At 39.2% G+C, this 16,235-nt stretch overlaps 1 protein-coding gene across 2 annotated transcripts in view; it reads left to right on the top strand.

The window, feature by feature from the left end:
* The window catches only part of pex14 (peroxisomal biogenesis factor 14), a 235,850-nt gene that overhangs the window by 156,482 nt on the left and 63,133 nt on the right, over positions 1-16,235 (top strand). For both annotated transcript variants that reach the window (XM_043676240.1, XM_043676241.1), the window contains exon 5: positions 3,762-3,847. In XM_043676240.1, coding sequence (XP_043532175.1) covers positions 3,762-3,847 — 86 coding nt within the window. The remainder of the gene's footprint in view (positions 1-3,761; positions 3,848-16,235) is intronic.

The following is a 16,235-nucleotide window of genomic DNA, read 5'->3' on the forward strand; positions in this document are numbered from 1 at the left end:
TGCCTGAAGGACTTGATTCCTTTACAAGTCTCTTTATACTCTGACTGATTTGACAAGCAACTATTTTTCTTCCTACAGGGGAGTAAATTAGGTCAATAACGAACCACCCAAGATATCAAGCTGCAGGTAACTAAGGGTAGGGCTTCTATGGGGAGGGGAAGGTGCTACAAGGAGAGGATAATAATATCCTCTAAGCTGCTAAGCGAAAGTTCCACACTTATGGACTGTTTCATATGCAGATAGATCAAGACCTCATTATGTTTGCTACATAAGCATCAGATCTGGGGCTCCTGTTCCTTAGATCTTGAATAAACTGCAGCTGGTCAAATTAACTTTTAGTTTCTGCAGAAAATCGGCTTGAAACGTTAACGCCGATTTCTCTCCATAGATGCTGCCAGACCTGCTGATCTATTCCGGCAATTTCTGTTTTTGTTTCTGATTTACAGCATCTCTAGTGCTTTTGGTTTTAACTTTTGTGCTTGTTTTCCTACAGGCTATAATCACAGAGGTGTGGGATGACTCTATTTATCAGCAGTAATTTTGAGGGTAGCCTGCATCCTATCTGTATGGGATCCATTACATGGACCCAGGTTAGGATCTTTGACAAAAGGCCTCCATCCATGGCTCTGGGGCAGAATCTGTAATTTGTAAAAATACAAAACAATCTGAAATTGTTTTAGCACAACACAAAGTCTAATTAGGGCTGATGCTTTCAGATCTCTGTTTTGCAAAAATACTTTTTGATGCATTAAAATAAAATATACTCATGCAGAGGGTGGTACGTGTATGGAATGAGCTGCCAGAGTAAGTGGTGGAGGCTGGGACAATTGCAGCATTTAAGAGACATTTGGATGGGTATATGAATAGGAAGGGTTTGGAGGGATATGGGTTTGGTGCTGGCAGGTGGGACTAGATTGGGTTGGGATATCTGGTCGGCATGGATGGGTTGGTCCGAAGGGTCTGTTTCCATGCTGTACATCTCTATGACTCTATATTTATATTTGATTTGTAAAATGATTTCTGTACTTAAATAAGAAACTTCACACTGCTTTTACATTGGCAGAACTCAACAATCTATTTTCATTAATCAGTCCAGTACTTCACCATGCATTGAAAATTTCACACTATTTTCATTCTAATATCAAGCACTAAATTCCAATAAAACTTTTTTGTCTTTTAGATCAATTCAGTAAAATTGACAGCAAAATCACAAATGCAAGCTAAATTGCTTTATGAGTAGTGAAACATTTGAACTGTTTCTGAAACTGTGTCTGATTCCATACATCTTGGATTTTATTTGCTGGTTGAGCCTCAAAATACAATCACAACTTGTGACAACATTCTCTGTTTCGATTGAGTTATTAAATTATTTAAAATGGTGTTAAATCATTTTTAATTTCTGCCTTATTGAATCATTAAACTATGTAATAAAAATCCCCCAAACTAGCAATATGTTTGTTCAGGAATTAACTATATTTAACAATATAGTTTTGCATTCAGCCCTATCTTTGATGCTGCATGGGTGTGTTCTGTATTTTTCTCCTTTTATCGTTTAGGTGCTGGTTCTATCTAATTCAATGTGAGACTTGATATGTAAAAGCTCAAAATGAAATCTGATAGTTATATTATTCTGTGACTGAACATGAATGCTTCATAGATCAAATCGTAGAATCCTTACGTGTGGAAGCAGGCTATTCGGCCCATTGTGTCAATACTGATCCTCCGAAGAGCATCTCACCTAGACCCATCCCCCATCCCATCCTCTATGTCCAGCATATCCTTGGTGGAGTGGGAGGGGGAGTTGAAGTGTTGAGCCACAGGGTGGTTGGGTTGGTTGGTCCGGGTGTCCCAGAGGTGTTCTCTGAAACGCTCCGCAAGTAGGCGGCCTGTCTCCCCAATATAGAGGAGGCCACATCGGGTACAGAGGATGCAATAGATGATATGTGTAGAGGTGCAGGTGAATCTGTGGCGGATATGGAAGTTTCCTTTGGGGCCAAAGGATGCAATAGATGATATGTGTGAAGGTACAGGTGAATCTGTGGCGGATATGGAAGTTTCCTTTGGGGCCAAAGGATGCAATAGATGATATGTGTGAAGGTACAGGCGGAGGAGCGGGAAGTAGAAGAGATGCGGTGGAGGGCATCGTCGACCACATCGGGGGGGGGAAATTGTGGTCCTTTTTATAGATGGTCTGGGAGATAATGGTTTGGTGGTGGGGGCTGGGGTCATGGACAAGGGGGCAGTAGGATTTTATAGATGGTCTGGGAGATGATGGTTTGGTGGTGTTTTATAGATCCGCCTTCCTAACCTGCAATCTTCTTCCTGACCTCTCCGCCCCCACACCAGTCTGACCTATCACCCTCACCTTGACCTCTTTCCACCTATCGCATTTCCGATGCCCCTCCCCCAAGCCCCTCCTCCCTACCTTTTATCTTAGCCTGCTGGGCACACTTTCCTCATTCCTGAAGAAGGGCTTATGCCCGAAACGTCGATTCTCCTGTTCCCTGGATGCTGCCTGACCTGCGCTTTTCCAGCAACACGTTTTCAGCTCTGATCTCCAGCATCTGCAGACCTCACTTTCTCCTCCAATGTGAGTGTACCCTTCCTTAAGCAAGGACACCAGAGTCCACATGTAGCCTCAGCACGTTGCTGCACAGCTATAGTAAGAATTCCCTACTTTTATATTCCATCTCCTTAAAAGAAAAGCCAGAATCCTGTGGCATTCCTAGTTTCAGGAGTTAAAATATACCTTAAGACCAAATGTTGATTTTTTTTTTTCATTTTTACCAAGTCCATAATTAGATGATGACAACATTACTTTCTATATTTATGTAGGCATGTGGGATATTTGAATTTATGCAGAATCACAGGAATTCATCAATATCCTCAATAATCATCGTTGCTTCATTAAATTTAAATTCACAACATACAAAGAAATCATTAATTTTCTGCACACCAAAGTATTTAAATTGACACAGGGAAACAGAGAAAAGTTAGCAAAACCTTTTGAATGATTTCTGGTGGTGTAGAACTTAAACATTGCAAAATGAAGACAGAGTTAAAGCTTTCATCTTGCACTCTTCTGGACTATGACACAAGTGACAGACTTGGAAGAGAAGGGGAAGACCAATTTATAAAGCATGAGGAGTGGTGCTGATTGCCCAACATAGTGGCTACCTCATAAATACCTCACAGTATATGAAAATGTGCAAGATTTTAAGATGTGTTGACACATAAAAGCAAATCTTTCTGAAATAAAACTGTTCAGTACAATATTCAATTGACAGTGCTAATTACAATAGCCTCCACAACATTCTACATTCATTTGCAAAGAATTCATTACCTCAGTGTTTCCTGGTTCCCAGTTAGCTGAGTATTGCATTATTGAAAGGTGTAAGACTAACCTCCCATTTATGGCCCCTGTTTCCCCCCCCCGGCCCCATTTTAGAGTCCCTGTTCCACTTTACAGCCTCATGCTGATCAGAACTTCTATTAAGTTGTTGCATAGGCCATACCTCTGGTTTTTTTCAGTGCCTCATGCTCCAATTACAGTGTGAAAATGATGCTGGACAAACTATAATTCAGTATAAATCAAGACTGTGTTTATTCATAGAAAGTATTTTTGCTCTGAAATGGAAAACCGTACTGTGCAAAGAAGTTGAGACTTTAAAAGGTGAATTAGACATTGCAGTGGTGTCAATAATCCTTTCATTCCTTTACTGTATCAATTGCTCATTGCGCTTTACGTTCCTATATTATAGGTCCTCGTAGTTCCAGGTGGCGGGAATATGGCGCCTTGGCAATCATCATGGCTGGGATTGCATTTGGCTTTCACCAACTATACAAGGTACAGTTGTAGTTTTCCCCACACATTTGGCAGAAAGTCATTCAAATTCAAAATAAAATGCTCTTGTTCGTTCTCAAATTTCTGTTCAGCATAAAGGACGTTTTATATGATGTCCAGTTGAACTGTAAATAAACAGACTTTAGGATTGTAATTATATATTTCATCTTGCTAAATGGTGAGTTATATCTACAGAACATTTTGAGCTGTATAGAACTGGGGCAGAGGTTGCAATTCTGTTGTGAATGATAGTCATGTTGGAGATGATGAATTCAGGCTGCACTTTCACTAGAGTGGTAGCATCAGTGTAAAATGGAGTCAGAGTTCAACTTAACTTGGAAATGGATTGGAGGTCCGTCCAAGAGAATTTCATTCTTCTTTGCTCTAGAGTGGAGTTAAATCCTGACTCTGGTATCATACTATGTTTGTAATGTAGGTTGTTGCTACAGTTGTAGTGTAAATGTAACTGATTGTAAAGTACTAAAACCTTATTGTTAAAGAATGGTGGCTTAATTGAAGATTTTCTCTCCTTGAAGTACTTGGATATGAGCACACTAAGTTAAATACATCTATGACAACAGTTGGTGACTGGTTTCTATGACTGTACTTCTTGCAGCTCCCTTGTGCAGTGATCAAGCTTTTTGTTCATTTATTCATGACAGTTGACACCCTGATTTCAGTATAAAGTGCATCAGTTATTGAGCTGTGTACTAAATGCCTGAGATTTAAGGAATGTGTATCATGTTGATTAATGCAGATGTGCAAGCCATCAATTTTTTAATGATCCATTTGTAATATGTTTGAGAATTTTTACAGCATTTTGGAAAAGGCTTTCATTGAGAAGGATAAAAGATTGTTCTTTTGACGAGATCAAACCACAGATGCCTTTTTCCTCCTGAGGTTTAATTATTTTAGGATACTTACAATTTGGCAAACCAATCAGGACATCATTTAATTGGGGTTCTGAAGACAATTAATTTTGAATTCTAAATGTTAACACTTTCGTTCTTCCCAAGATGATGATGGACCTGCTGAGTTTCTCCAGCACTTAATGTTTTTATTTCAGATCTCTAGCACCCGCAATATTTTTATTTTATTAAGACAGTATTTAAAGTATTTTACTAAATCATTGTGACAAGGAAAAGAGGTATCAATGCATTTTGGAACCCCATGTTCCCAAAACCATAACAGCCAATCAAAAACAGCATTATACAAGAAGTGCTTCTGCTATTGGTTCCTATTAGACTTTTATTTATTTACATCTTTGTACCAAACTGAGATTCAGTATAATGCTGGCACTAAGGTTGTCAAGTTTATTGCGTGGCTTTTTTTCCAGCTTTGTCTCAAATTCCAACATGAAAATGCACTGGAATGTTCATTATTAAATCATTGTATTTGATTGTCAGTTATTTTAATTAGACGTTTCAGAAATCTGAAGCCTGGAATTTAATATTTTCAGCCTGGCCATCTCACTAACTAGGAACTTTGAAACAGTCAGAGGCAGAAATGAACATGTTGAGTGTCATTTTGTCCCATTACATCTGTGTCTGTGTTTTTCTGCCTTATTTTCTTTTGCTTATTCTTTCCTTTTCTTCTAAATTGACCTTTTATTGTAATTTCATGGTTTATTTTTGCTTTCCATATTTCCTCTCCTTTGTTGCAACTCTTCTGGTCTTCTTTCCTGTTCGCTCAAGCTTCTCTCTTTTCTTTCTGATATTCTGTCTCATTTTTGCTCATTTTCCATTAATGTCTGAACAGACATTGTCCTTATTCCTTCAATTTTGTTCTAATTTTATCTTTTATTTTCCTCATTATGACTTCTCTCATATACCTTTTGCCTCATTTGATATCACATTTGCACCACGGTTTTCACTTGATTTCAAGTCTCGTGCCCTTTCCCCTTCCTTTCCTTTGGACTGTTCTGTATAGCTTTCACATCTAATTCCCTTATAGTGATAAATGGCATAGATATTCATCTTAGAAAATTCAGATTAGCACTCGTGTTCTACAACTGAAAGAAGTATTCTATTCTGTTGCACAAACTAGCCCCCATGTTCATTGTTACATTTGAAAACTGTAGTGCTTGTAGAGATTTTTTTCTTTCAGTGAAAATATGATGGGTACTTGAGGCCTGATAGACCCTTTTGAATGTCATCTACTTGGTATTGTTAGGCATCTGAGATAGCTGGAACAGTTTCATGAAAAGGCGAATACAGTGTCACAAAAAAATGAAGTGCCAAATCAGACTAATCAGCCTGCCAGCATGATTAGCATCAATGTCATTGTTATACTGTTTCTGTGACAGTAGACTCTGTGTTGTCTGTATGTCAGACAAATGACTTCTCATCGCCATTTTATGCATTGAGCTCATAACTGCAAAAAACATGATCAGTGTTGAGAGGAAATCTTTCAGGGATAAACTGAAAATCATAAGGAATGTGACCTTCATCCAGAAACTTGGGAAGAATAGTAGGGGTTCAGAGGTAAAATTTCACAGATGACCTGAAATAAAGACTTCAGGAATATGACACTCATCCTTGAAAGATGAAACCTTGAAAGATTGAACCAGCAATCAGTGTCTGGAAACCTCATATGATGTGCACCACTACATGCTTCAAAGCCAAGTGTTAACATGCTAAAGTGTTGTGATAGCAAAGTCATCTAGAAACAGCTGGCAAGTAGGCAATAATAGACCTGCAGTACTAGTGGTTATGAAATGTATACTCTATTGATCTTTGGAACCACTCCAGTAAACTCTGACTGTGACACCTGCTGGTGACTTTGTGTCACCTTCATTTCAAAGTGACTCACATTATTGCAGGTAATCCAGATATGAAGTAATATTCACTTGGAATTGGTTGAACCTTTTTTCTATTTATTATATTGGCTTGTGCTCTTTGATAATATATTGGTTGGAGAGTAGTTTGTTATCCATTTTGGTAGTCACTTCAATTTTTATTTTTGTTCTAGTCAAGCAGTGCAATTAACATCCTAGTCTTGTGACAGCATACCCTTCATAACTGTATTAGGTATAATTAGATACAATTATCCAGCAAGGCTTTTTTTTTTAAAGCTGATTAAGCAAAAAAAAAACAATTATTTTAAGATGTTCAACTACTGGCTGGACTGACCTGTTTTCCTCCCCACTGTATTCAGTGTCAAGAAGTTTGATGCTCATTTAAAGCCTCTTTGAGGCATTCAACTTTATGTTGTAGTGCAGGGCATCAGATACTTGAGTTCATAAGAAAACAATAGACCAATATTCTTATTATCTCACTGGTATTACTTTCTGCTTTTCATTTTTAAGATATACGAATGTTCAGAACAATTGACTGTTACATTGGGCCATACAAGATGTAATCCATGGAAAGACCGAATTGTATTATTCAGTATTGATAAAGGAACCAAGAGACAGCTCCAAAAAGCTGACCACTGAAATCTTCAATTGTAATGTTTGGAGTGTGGGCCTGGAGTTCCTATCATAGAATTCTGTACCCCATGTTCCACAAATTCTCAGAATTAATGCTTACAAAATCATGAACAGAATTCCTGATGAGCTGTCCTAGCCTGCACCATAGGTATTGATGCAAAAACATTCCAACTGACATCATTTATGTTCTGTAATACACAGAGGTAAACCATTTTTTTTCTGTTTTGCTGAGCATTCATCTGTCAAAGTGCAGGGAGAATGTTTTCACATCCAAGTCAATGTTTACATGGAGCTTGCTTTTCTACAAGTAGAATTATGATGGTATTAGCTTTTGCACATGTTTGGAGTCACCATTAAATGGATCAAGTGCACACTTGATTAAGTTGCACACTTGATTTTGCTATTGGTTTTGAAGCTGTTTCTTTAGATGTCACTTTATTCATAAATTAGCACATGGAAACCACACATCCGCTTTCATTGTCACATTTTCCTCATTGTACTGGTTTGAGCTTGAACTCAATACTGTAATGCTCGTTTTGTTAACCTCAGGACAGAACAAGCCCAATTTCTGAGTTTATAAGAGTAGTCATTTCATACTTGCTGGTCCTTTTCACTAATGCGAGCTTAATATGTTTCACTTGAAGCGGAACAGTTGTAGAATTTTGTGAAATGACCAATGATCAAATCATCCCTACTTAAACAAAAAGTTCCATAATAACCATAACAGATTTTTAATCATTAAATGGATGATTATTACAAAGAAAGTGATCCTAAATTATTAGATTCTATGTTTCCATTACTGAAAATATTTGAATCCAATTAAAATATCTTTATGTCAAAGTGCAATAAACAGAGCAGTTAAACATTAAATTTTGATCACTCCCATTGTGTGTTATTTGAATTCTGGCTTTTCAATTGAAACCAACAAAGGTTATTTGTTGCTTACTGCATTTGGTGGGGAGTATTAGACGATAAGACATAGGAACTGTTTGGCCCAGAGAATCTGCTCTGGCATTCAGTGAGACCGTGGCTGATCTAATCATCCTCAACTCAATTTTCCTGCCTTTTCCCCATAACCTTTGATTCCCTTACTGATTAAAAACCTACCTACCTCAGGCTTGAATATGTTAGCCAACACTGTCTCTACAACCCTTTGTGGTAAAGAATAACACAGATTCACTATCCTATGAGATAGGATTTTCCTTCTCATCTCTGTCTGAAATGGACAATCCCTTACTGTGAGATTATGCTGTCTTGTCCTACACTCACCTCTCAGCTTCTATCCTGTCAAGTCCCTGAAGAATCTCATATATATCAATAAGGTCACCTCTCATTCTTCTAAACTCCAACAAATGGAGGCCTAGCCTGCCCAAACTCTCCTGATAAGGAAATCTCTCCTTACTTAGATAAACCTGATGAACCTTTTCTGGACTGCCTCCATGCTAATATATCTTTCCTCGATAAAGGGAACAAAACTGTTCATATACTCTAGGTGTGGTCTAATTAGTGCCTTGTATAATTTTAAAAAGACTTCTCTATTTTTAAACTCTATTCCCCTCAAATTAATGGCTGAACTTGAATTGGAGCATTTTGTATTTCTTGCACAAGAACCACAAATCAAATTCCACAGTGCTGCAACTTTCTACAGTCTTTCTCCATTCAAATAATATTCAGCTCTTCTATTCATCCTGCAAAGTGCATAACATCATATTTTCTCACATTGTGTTCTGTCTGCCAAGTTTTTGTCTGGTCATTTAACCTCTCTCTATTTATCTCTAGGCACTTTGTCATTCTAACACTTCTACCACCTATTTTTGTGTCATTCTTGAACTTGAGGTGATGTTACATTCACTTCCCTCATCCAAGTCATTCATATATGTCATTAACAATTGTGGCCCTTGCACTGATCCCTGTGGCACTCCACTAGTTACAAGTTACTATCTCTTATCTCAAATTCTGGCTTCTATTAGTTCACCAATCCTCTGTCCATGCTAATTATCTACCCTAACACTGTTCTGTAGCTGCTGTGCAGTATCTTATCAAACACCTTTTGGAAATCCAAATAAGTTATTCCCCTTTACCTATTCTGCTTGCTACCTCCTCAAACAATTCAAATAAATTTGTCAGGCATGATTTCCCCTTCATGAGGCAATGATAACTCTACTTGATTATAAATATATTTTTAAAATTCTCTATTATTACATCCTTTAGAATAAATTCTTAACATTTTCCCAATGACAAAGGTTTAGTTAACTGGCTAATATTTTCTTCTTTTTTTTTTGGTCTCCCTCCCTTTTTGTATAATTCTGTTACATCGGCATGGCAACTAAAGTTTACAGTAAAATTCTAAAGGTATTTGCATGTCTTTTGCTCGTAATCTCTTCTTCATTCTCTTTAGCTACCAGTTTAGTGTCCTTACACTGCTGTGTGCTCTATCTTTTGCCAGCCTACATTTTCCTGTCACTCTAATTCTGCAAAATGAATACAGCTCCAAGGTGGGAATAGTCTCTGGTACAAGTTATCGGATTGTTTGCCTATTTTATCAATGCCCCAGACACCAATTCCCATAACATTTTGTTTCCCTTAGATTGTAATCTTTTATGTTTTGTTCACCTGTTGTGTGACAATGTTGCTTTGTCATTTCTGTTTGCACCACATGTTCCTTTCACTCCAAAGCAGTGTTATGCCAGTTTATTTTTAACTAGTTAAATATGAAACGAAAATAAACTACAAAGCAGCAAGAGACATCACTTATCAATAAACACGTGGGCTCAGAAGGTGTTGAATAACTACTTAATAATGCTGCTGTTCTTATTGACTAAATATAAAGTGGAAAACTAAAGAATTATCTACCAACATTCACTATATTCCTGTTACCAGAATAAGTGATTTTTACGCTGTTCAATATTATCCACAATATATACAGTTTAAATGATACACTGAACTAGAATTTATCAGTTCTCTGCTGGGGGCTCACTGTGGGAAAAGGAAACTATGAAATGACAAGGGAATTATCCATTGTGGATTACCCATGGTGTTCTTGCTGCCATAATGTTTTACCAACAGCAGGAGCAGCAGAAGATAGGCCCTCCCTTCCAGACCACCAGTTGAGCTACTTTTTTGATTACAGGATGGCGCATCTTCTGAGTGCATTTCTGAAAAATATTGAATAATGTAAAAATGACTTGTTTTGGTTAACAGGTATATGGTGGATAATAATGGAAAGTTTTAACTCTGTAGTTCATATTCCGCCATTAAGAGCATCAACTTTAATAAGTTGGAGGCCTCTTCCTGCTATTGCTATCATTTCAGCAGTGATCAGTAAGCATTCTGCAGCACAGGAAACTGCTCCATAAGCCTTGGCTGCTTCATTGTTTACAGAAGGGGTGACATCTGGTTCTCTTTGATTTATGAAGGGCACCCACCCCTACCCCCGCCACAGCCACACTGCCTATGAAATGATAGTGTCCGCCCTGGGATTGTCTGTCTTGACCAACACCTCGTGCGCACGCACACGCTCACATACATATTCCTCCCTCCCCCAGTGTGGCTTGCTTGACTGGCTCTGGCACCCGCGACCTCCCCACCCCCAAAATACTCCACGTACCTGACCGACAATGTGTCATCCATCCCTGGAGTCCCTTTCCAGGGCAATCCCAGCAGTGTCCAGCAGTCGTGGCGACGTTACTGAGTTGCTAACCCTCAGCTTGACCATCAAAGGGATGAACAGCCCTGACGACAACCAGTTAGTTGCTCATTGCATATAGATGTGCTCAGCGTCACACAGGTGGCTGAAGTTAGTCCCTTGCCTTGTATCCGCCCCATCGGTGGGGCTCCAAGTGGATGGAAGAATTCTAAGAATCCATGTTTCTGCATTGCACCCTTCAATAATTTTTGTTGTGCTTCTGGCAACATATCTGATTTTGTTCTTTACCTTCTCTTTCACGGAGCTACTCACACCAAAACGTCTTATTCGGCAAGTTTAATGTTACATCTTGTGCCACAGTTTGATGAAGGCTAAGGGTATAATTGCCCCCAAGTGGTCAAATGCTAGATGTTCTCATGGTCCTCTCTGATAAATGTGGGCAGGTTAACTCTAGCTGGTATCATACACTGGTAGGAAGCAAATTTTTGTCGGTTCCAGAAATCTGAAGGAAAACCAAAGTTTGCTGGAAATATTCAGCAGATCAGGCAGTGTCAGTTGAGAAAAACCTGTTCATGTTTCAGTTTAAGAGAATCTTTTGTCAGTAAAACTGCTACCCAAACGTCTGAATGTTTCCGGTCTTCCTTTTGTTTTTTGTATGTCTGGGGTAGGATCACTGAGACTTGAAACATTAACTCTGGTTTCTCACTGCCAGACTTGTGACATTTCTTCAGTAATTTCAGTCTTTGTTTCAGATCTTTAGCATTTGCAGTCTTTTGATTTATTCTTTGCTTTTAGTTTGTAAAGCACAAGCTTTAATCTGCAACATTTGAGAGTTGTAAAGAGAATCCAAAACTGAAATGGTAGTAGGATATGATAGTTAATGTTTGTAATGGAGCAGAAAGGGACACAGTTCCTAAATTCAGTTTTGCTGTTGTCATCCAATTCTAGTCTTTTGGCTTATAGCTTCTCCAATTTTAATCACTTCCAGGTTTACTGTAGGGCCAGACTTAGCTAAGAACAAGACGTCAATCTGTTGAAGCTTCAATAAAGGACTAGCACATCAAACAGCATAGTCATCAAGTGATGGACAGAGCTAGGGGATTTCAGAACTAATGGATCCAGCCTAAGCTGTGCAGTCCTCCCTACATCCAGTCGTGAATGATAGTGAACAATTTAATAAGTCACTGGAGGCTCCACAAATATCCCCATCCTCGATGATGGAGCCTAGCACATCATGCAGAAGATTCTGCTGAAGCATTCATAACTATCTTCAGCCAGAGAAGTATCAAGTAGCTGATCTGTGTCTGCCTCCTCCAGAGTTCTCCAGCATCACAAATGGCTGGAGATATTGGCTATTCCAAAGGTCCTGAGAATATTCTGACAATAGTGCCGAAGTCGTATGCTGCAGAACGTGCTGCACCCCTCACCAAGCAGTTTCAGTACAGCTGCTCAACAATGTGGAAAGTCATACATGTATGCCTTGTACAAAAAGCAGGCTAAGTCCAATTATTGTCCCTTCAGTCTACACTCAATCATCAGTGCTGTGACAGAAGGTATCATCAGCAATACTATCAAACAGCAACTGCTCAACAATATGCTGCTAACTGATGCTCAGGTTGGGTTCTGCCAGCACTACTCCGCTCCTGACCTCATTGCAGTCTTACTTCAAGCATGGGCAAAAGAGCTGAATTTCAGTGAAGAAGTGGGAGTGACAGCCTTTGACGTTATGGCCACATTTGGCCGAGTGTGGCATCAAGGAACTGTAGCAAAACTAGAGTCCGTAAGATTCAGGGGGAGACTCAGATGGTTTGAATCATGCCTAGCACAAAGGAGAATGGTTATAATTGTTTAAAGTCTGTCTTCTCACTCTAGGACATCTCTGTAGGAGATCCTCTGGGTTGTGTCTTACACATCACTATCTTCAGTTGCTTCATCAATGACTTTACCTCTATTATAAGGTCAGAAGTTAGGATTTCTGCTGATGACTGCATCATTTTTAACAACTCAGATACAGAAACAATTCATGTCCAAATGGAGCATGATCTGGACAATATCCAGACTTGGGCTGACAAGTGGCATGTAACAATTGTCATACAAGTGCCAGGCAATAACCATCTCCAACAAGAGAGAATTTAACCATTGCCCCTTGCTAGTCAATGACATTACTATTACTGAATACCCTGAATTGTTACCATTGTCCAGAAACTGAACTGACCTAGTCATTCATATACAGTGGCTACAAGAGCCTAAAAATCTGCTTGAAGTAACTTACCTCTTGATTTCCCAAAGTCTGTCCACCATCTACAAGGCACAAGCTAGGACTGTGATGGAATACTTCCCACTCACCTGGATAAGTGCAGCTCCAACAACATTCAAGAAACTTAATTCCACCCAGAACAATGCAGCCCTCTTGATTGGCATCACATACACATATGTTCATTCCCTCCATCACAGATGCTTAGTAGCAGTAGTGTGCAACACTGCAGCAACTGACCACTACACTCACTCCACACACAGACACACACACACACACATTTTCTTGCACTCACAACTCCCGAACCAGACACACACGCGCACACGTGCGCATACACACACACACACACACAACACACACACACACACACACACACACCCACACCCACATGCACACATATATTTTGTGGGGTGAATTTGTACTTTCAGGGTTACATTGTACTTTGCTCAAAAACTGCATCCATTCATGTAAAACTCTGAGCTCAAAAACTGCATGAATTTATGTAAAACTCCGTTATCTCACTTTTTAGATTAGAATCAATCTAAACATCATGGCATAGACAGAGAACACAAGGGCTAACACCTTCAACATATTGTCTAGCTATCACCATTGTTAACAGCTAACCTGAGAATGCAACTTTTTAAAAAAAAAAGATTTTGTGATTTACACATGAAAGAAATGAAACTATCACTGTATTCTAACAGATGAAAGGCTTAACAGACAATCAACTTTTCAATGTATAATTTCAGTTACGTCACACTGTAAATTTTTGCTACAAATTCTGTGTGTTAGGATTGAGCCCTCCACTATCACCTGATGAAGGAGCGTCACTCCGAAAGCTAGTGTGCTTCCAATTAAACCTGTTGGACTATAACCTGGTGTTGTGTGATTTTTAACTTTGTACACCCCAGTCCAACACTGGCATCTCCAAATCATGGCTACAGACCAAGACTTCTTAAATAGCACCTTCCAAGCCACTGCCCTCTAGAAGGAGAAGGGCAGCAGAATCCTGGAAGCTGCCCTCCGAGCTATGTATCATCCTGACATGGAAATTAAGTGCCATTCTTTCAATTTCTCTGGTCAAAATCTTGGAACTCTTTCCCTAACAGCATTCTGGGTGCAGCTAAGTATCATGGATGGCAGTGGTTCAAAAAGACAGCTCAATACCTCCTTCAGGGCAGTTAGAAATGAGCAACAAATGTCCCAATGATGCCCACATGCCCTAGATGAATAAAAAAATTGTTCTGCTGCTGGTGGGCACAACTTCAGTTGCCAAATACCTGAAGTTCTCTCTCCTACTTTAAGATGTTCCTTAAAACTCACTGCTTTCACCAAGCGTTTGGCTATCTACCCTGATATCTCTGTATGTGAACTAGTATCACATTTCGTGGCATGATGATCCTGTGATGTACCTTGCAACATTTTGTTTCATGAGAGTATTGTTTGAATGGGAGTTGTTTTTATTGTTGTTTTGAAACCTCTAATTCCATGAAATGTCTGCCAGTTCCTGGCTGGGAAATATCGACAGCTACTCGTGTCTAGGTATTGTCAATTCGAGAGGAAGAACTGTGAAGGAGTTGTCACAAAAACTAATGGTTTCGAATCTCTAATAATTTCACATAAACATTTAAAAATATTTTAATATGCTCTTGGCTCTGACTAGCTGCTTCATTGCAATAGTCTCGTTTGATTAAGTTATGTGATGAGTTACTTAACCCAAGTTCAAAATGGTTAATATCAGTTTAGACTATAATCAGCTTTACACTGCATAACAACAAGAAAATACATTCTGAAAGTTTCTCCATAGAAATAAAGAATAGAAAGTGATTAATTATATTAAAATTCACCCGTAATAGTTTGTTGCAAATGCTTCCACTCAGGAGATGATCTGCTTCATTTGATCTGGTGGGCTAGATTTCAAGCCAAGTAAAAATAGAATCCACGTTACCTGCAACTTTACACTTTTTCACGTGTGCAGTTACATTTGAATTATGTTTCTGATGCACCCAGTGCCATCATGAAACATCCCAGTTTAGAATATGTGGATAGTGAAAACCTCAACCACCAGCCTCCCTTGTTGCTCAGTGTAACATCTCCACAACCCATACATTTGACCCTAATGACCTTTCACTCAGTCAGTGGCACTAACTACATTCAGTCCTTTAGAATTTCCAAAAAGACAAGGTTCCCTTGGTCCTTTGGGGCTGACCTGTTTTTCCCTGCTTGAATTGTGCCAGCTATTGGCACTTTATACACAACTCACATGTGAAAGACCTAAAATATTATCAGCTATATCTTTTTAAAAATACTGAGAGATGGGTGAGAATTAGCAGACATTTGGTTTCTAGTGAAATGCTGTTCTTAAGCTGTTAAGAGTATTGGTGCAAAACAAGAATGGTTTACTGAACAAGTTCTAATTATATGAACCACCTGGCCCTCAGCTGTGCTTTTTAGCATGATTCGCCATTGCTCTGGTGTTCAGTCAGGTATCATATTCTGCTTACTGCTCTTTAGTTTCCTCAAAATCTTCTTCCTTGTCCTCCTCATTCAGTGGCACCCAGTCTATCCAGCTAATTGATGTACCTTTGTAATGCACCTGTTTCCTCCCTGCTCTCTCAGCAAGTTGGAAAATGTTGTGGTTCTGTTTGCCGAGCTGGGAATTTGTGTTGCAGACGTTTCGTCCCCTGTCTAGGTGACATCCTCCTGGGAGCCTACTGTGAAGCGCTTCTGTGACCTTTCTTCCGGCATTTATAGTAATTTGTATCTGCCGCTTCCGGTTGTCAGTTCCAGCTGTCCGCTGCTGTTGGCCGGTATATTGGGTCCAGGTTGATGTGCTTATTGATTGAATCTGTGGATGAGTGCCATGCCTCTAGGAATTCCCTGGCTATTCTCTGTTTGGCTTGTCCTATAATAGTAGTGTTGTCCCAGTCGAACTCATGTTGCTTGTCATCTGCGTGTGCGGCTACTAAGGATAGCTGGTCATGTCGTTTCGTGGCTAGTTGGTGTTCATGGATGCGGACCGTTGGCTGTCTTCCTGTTTGTCCTATGTAGTGTTTTGTGC

The sequence above is a fragment of the Chiloscyllium plagiosum genome, chromosome 34, assembly GCF_004010195.1.
Source record: "Chiloscyllium plagiosum isolate BGI_BamShark_2017 chromosome 34, ASM401019v2, whole genome shotgun sequence".
Taxonomy (NCBI): Eukaryota; Metazoa; Chordata; class Chondrichthyes; order Orectolobiformes; family Hemiscylliidae; genus Chiloscyllium; species Chiloscyllium plagiosum.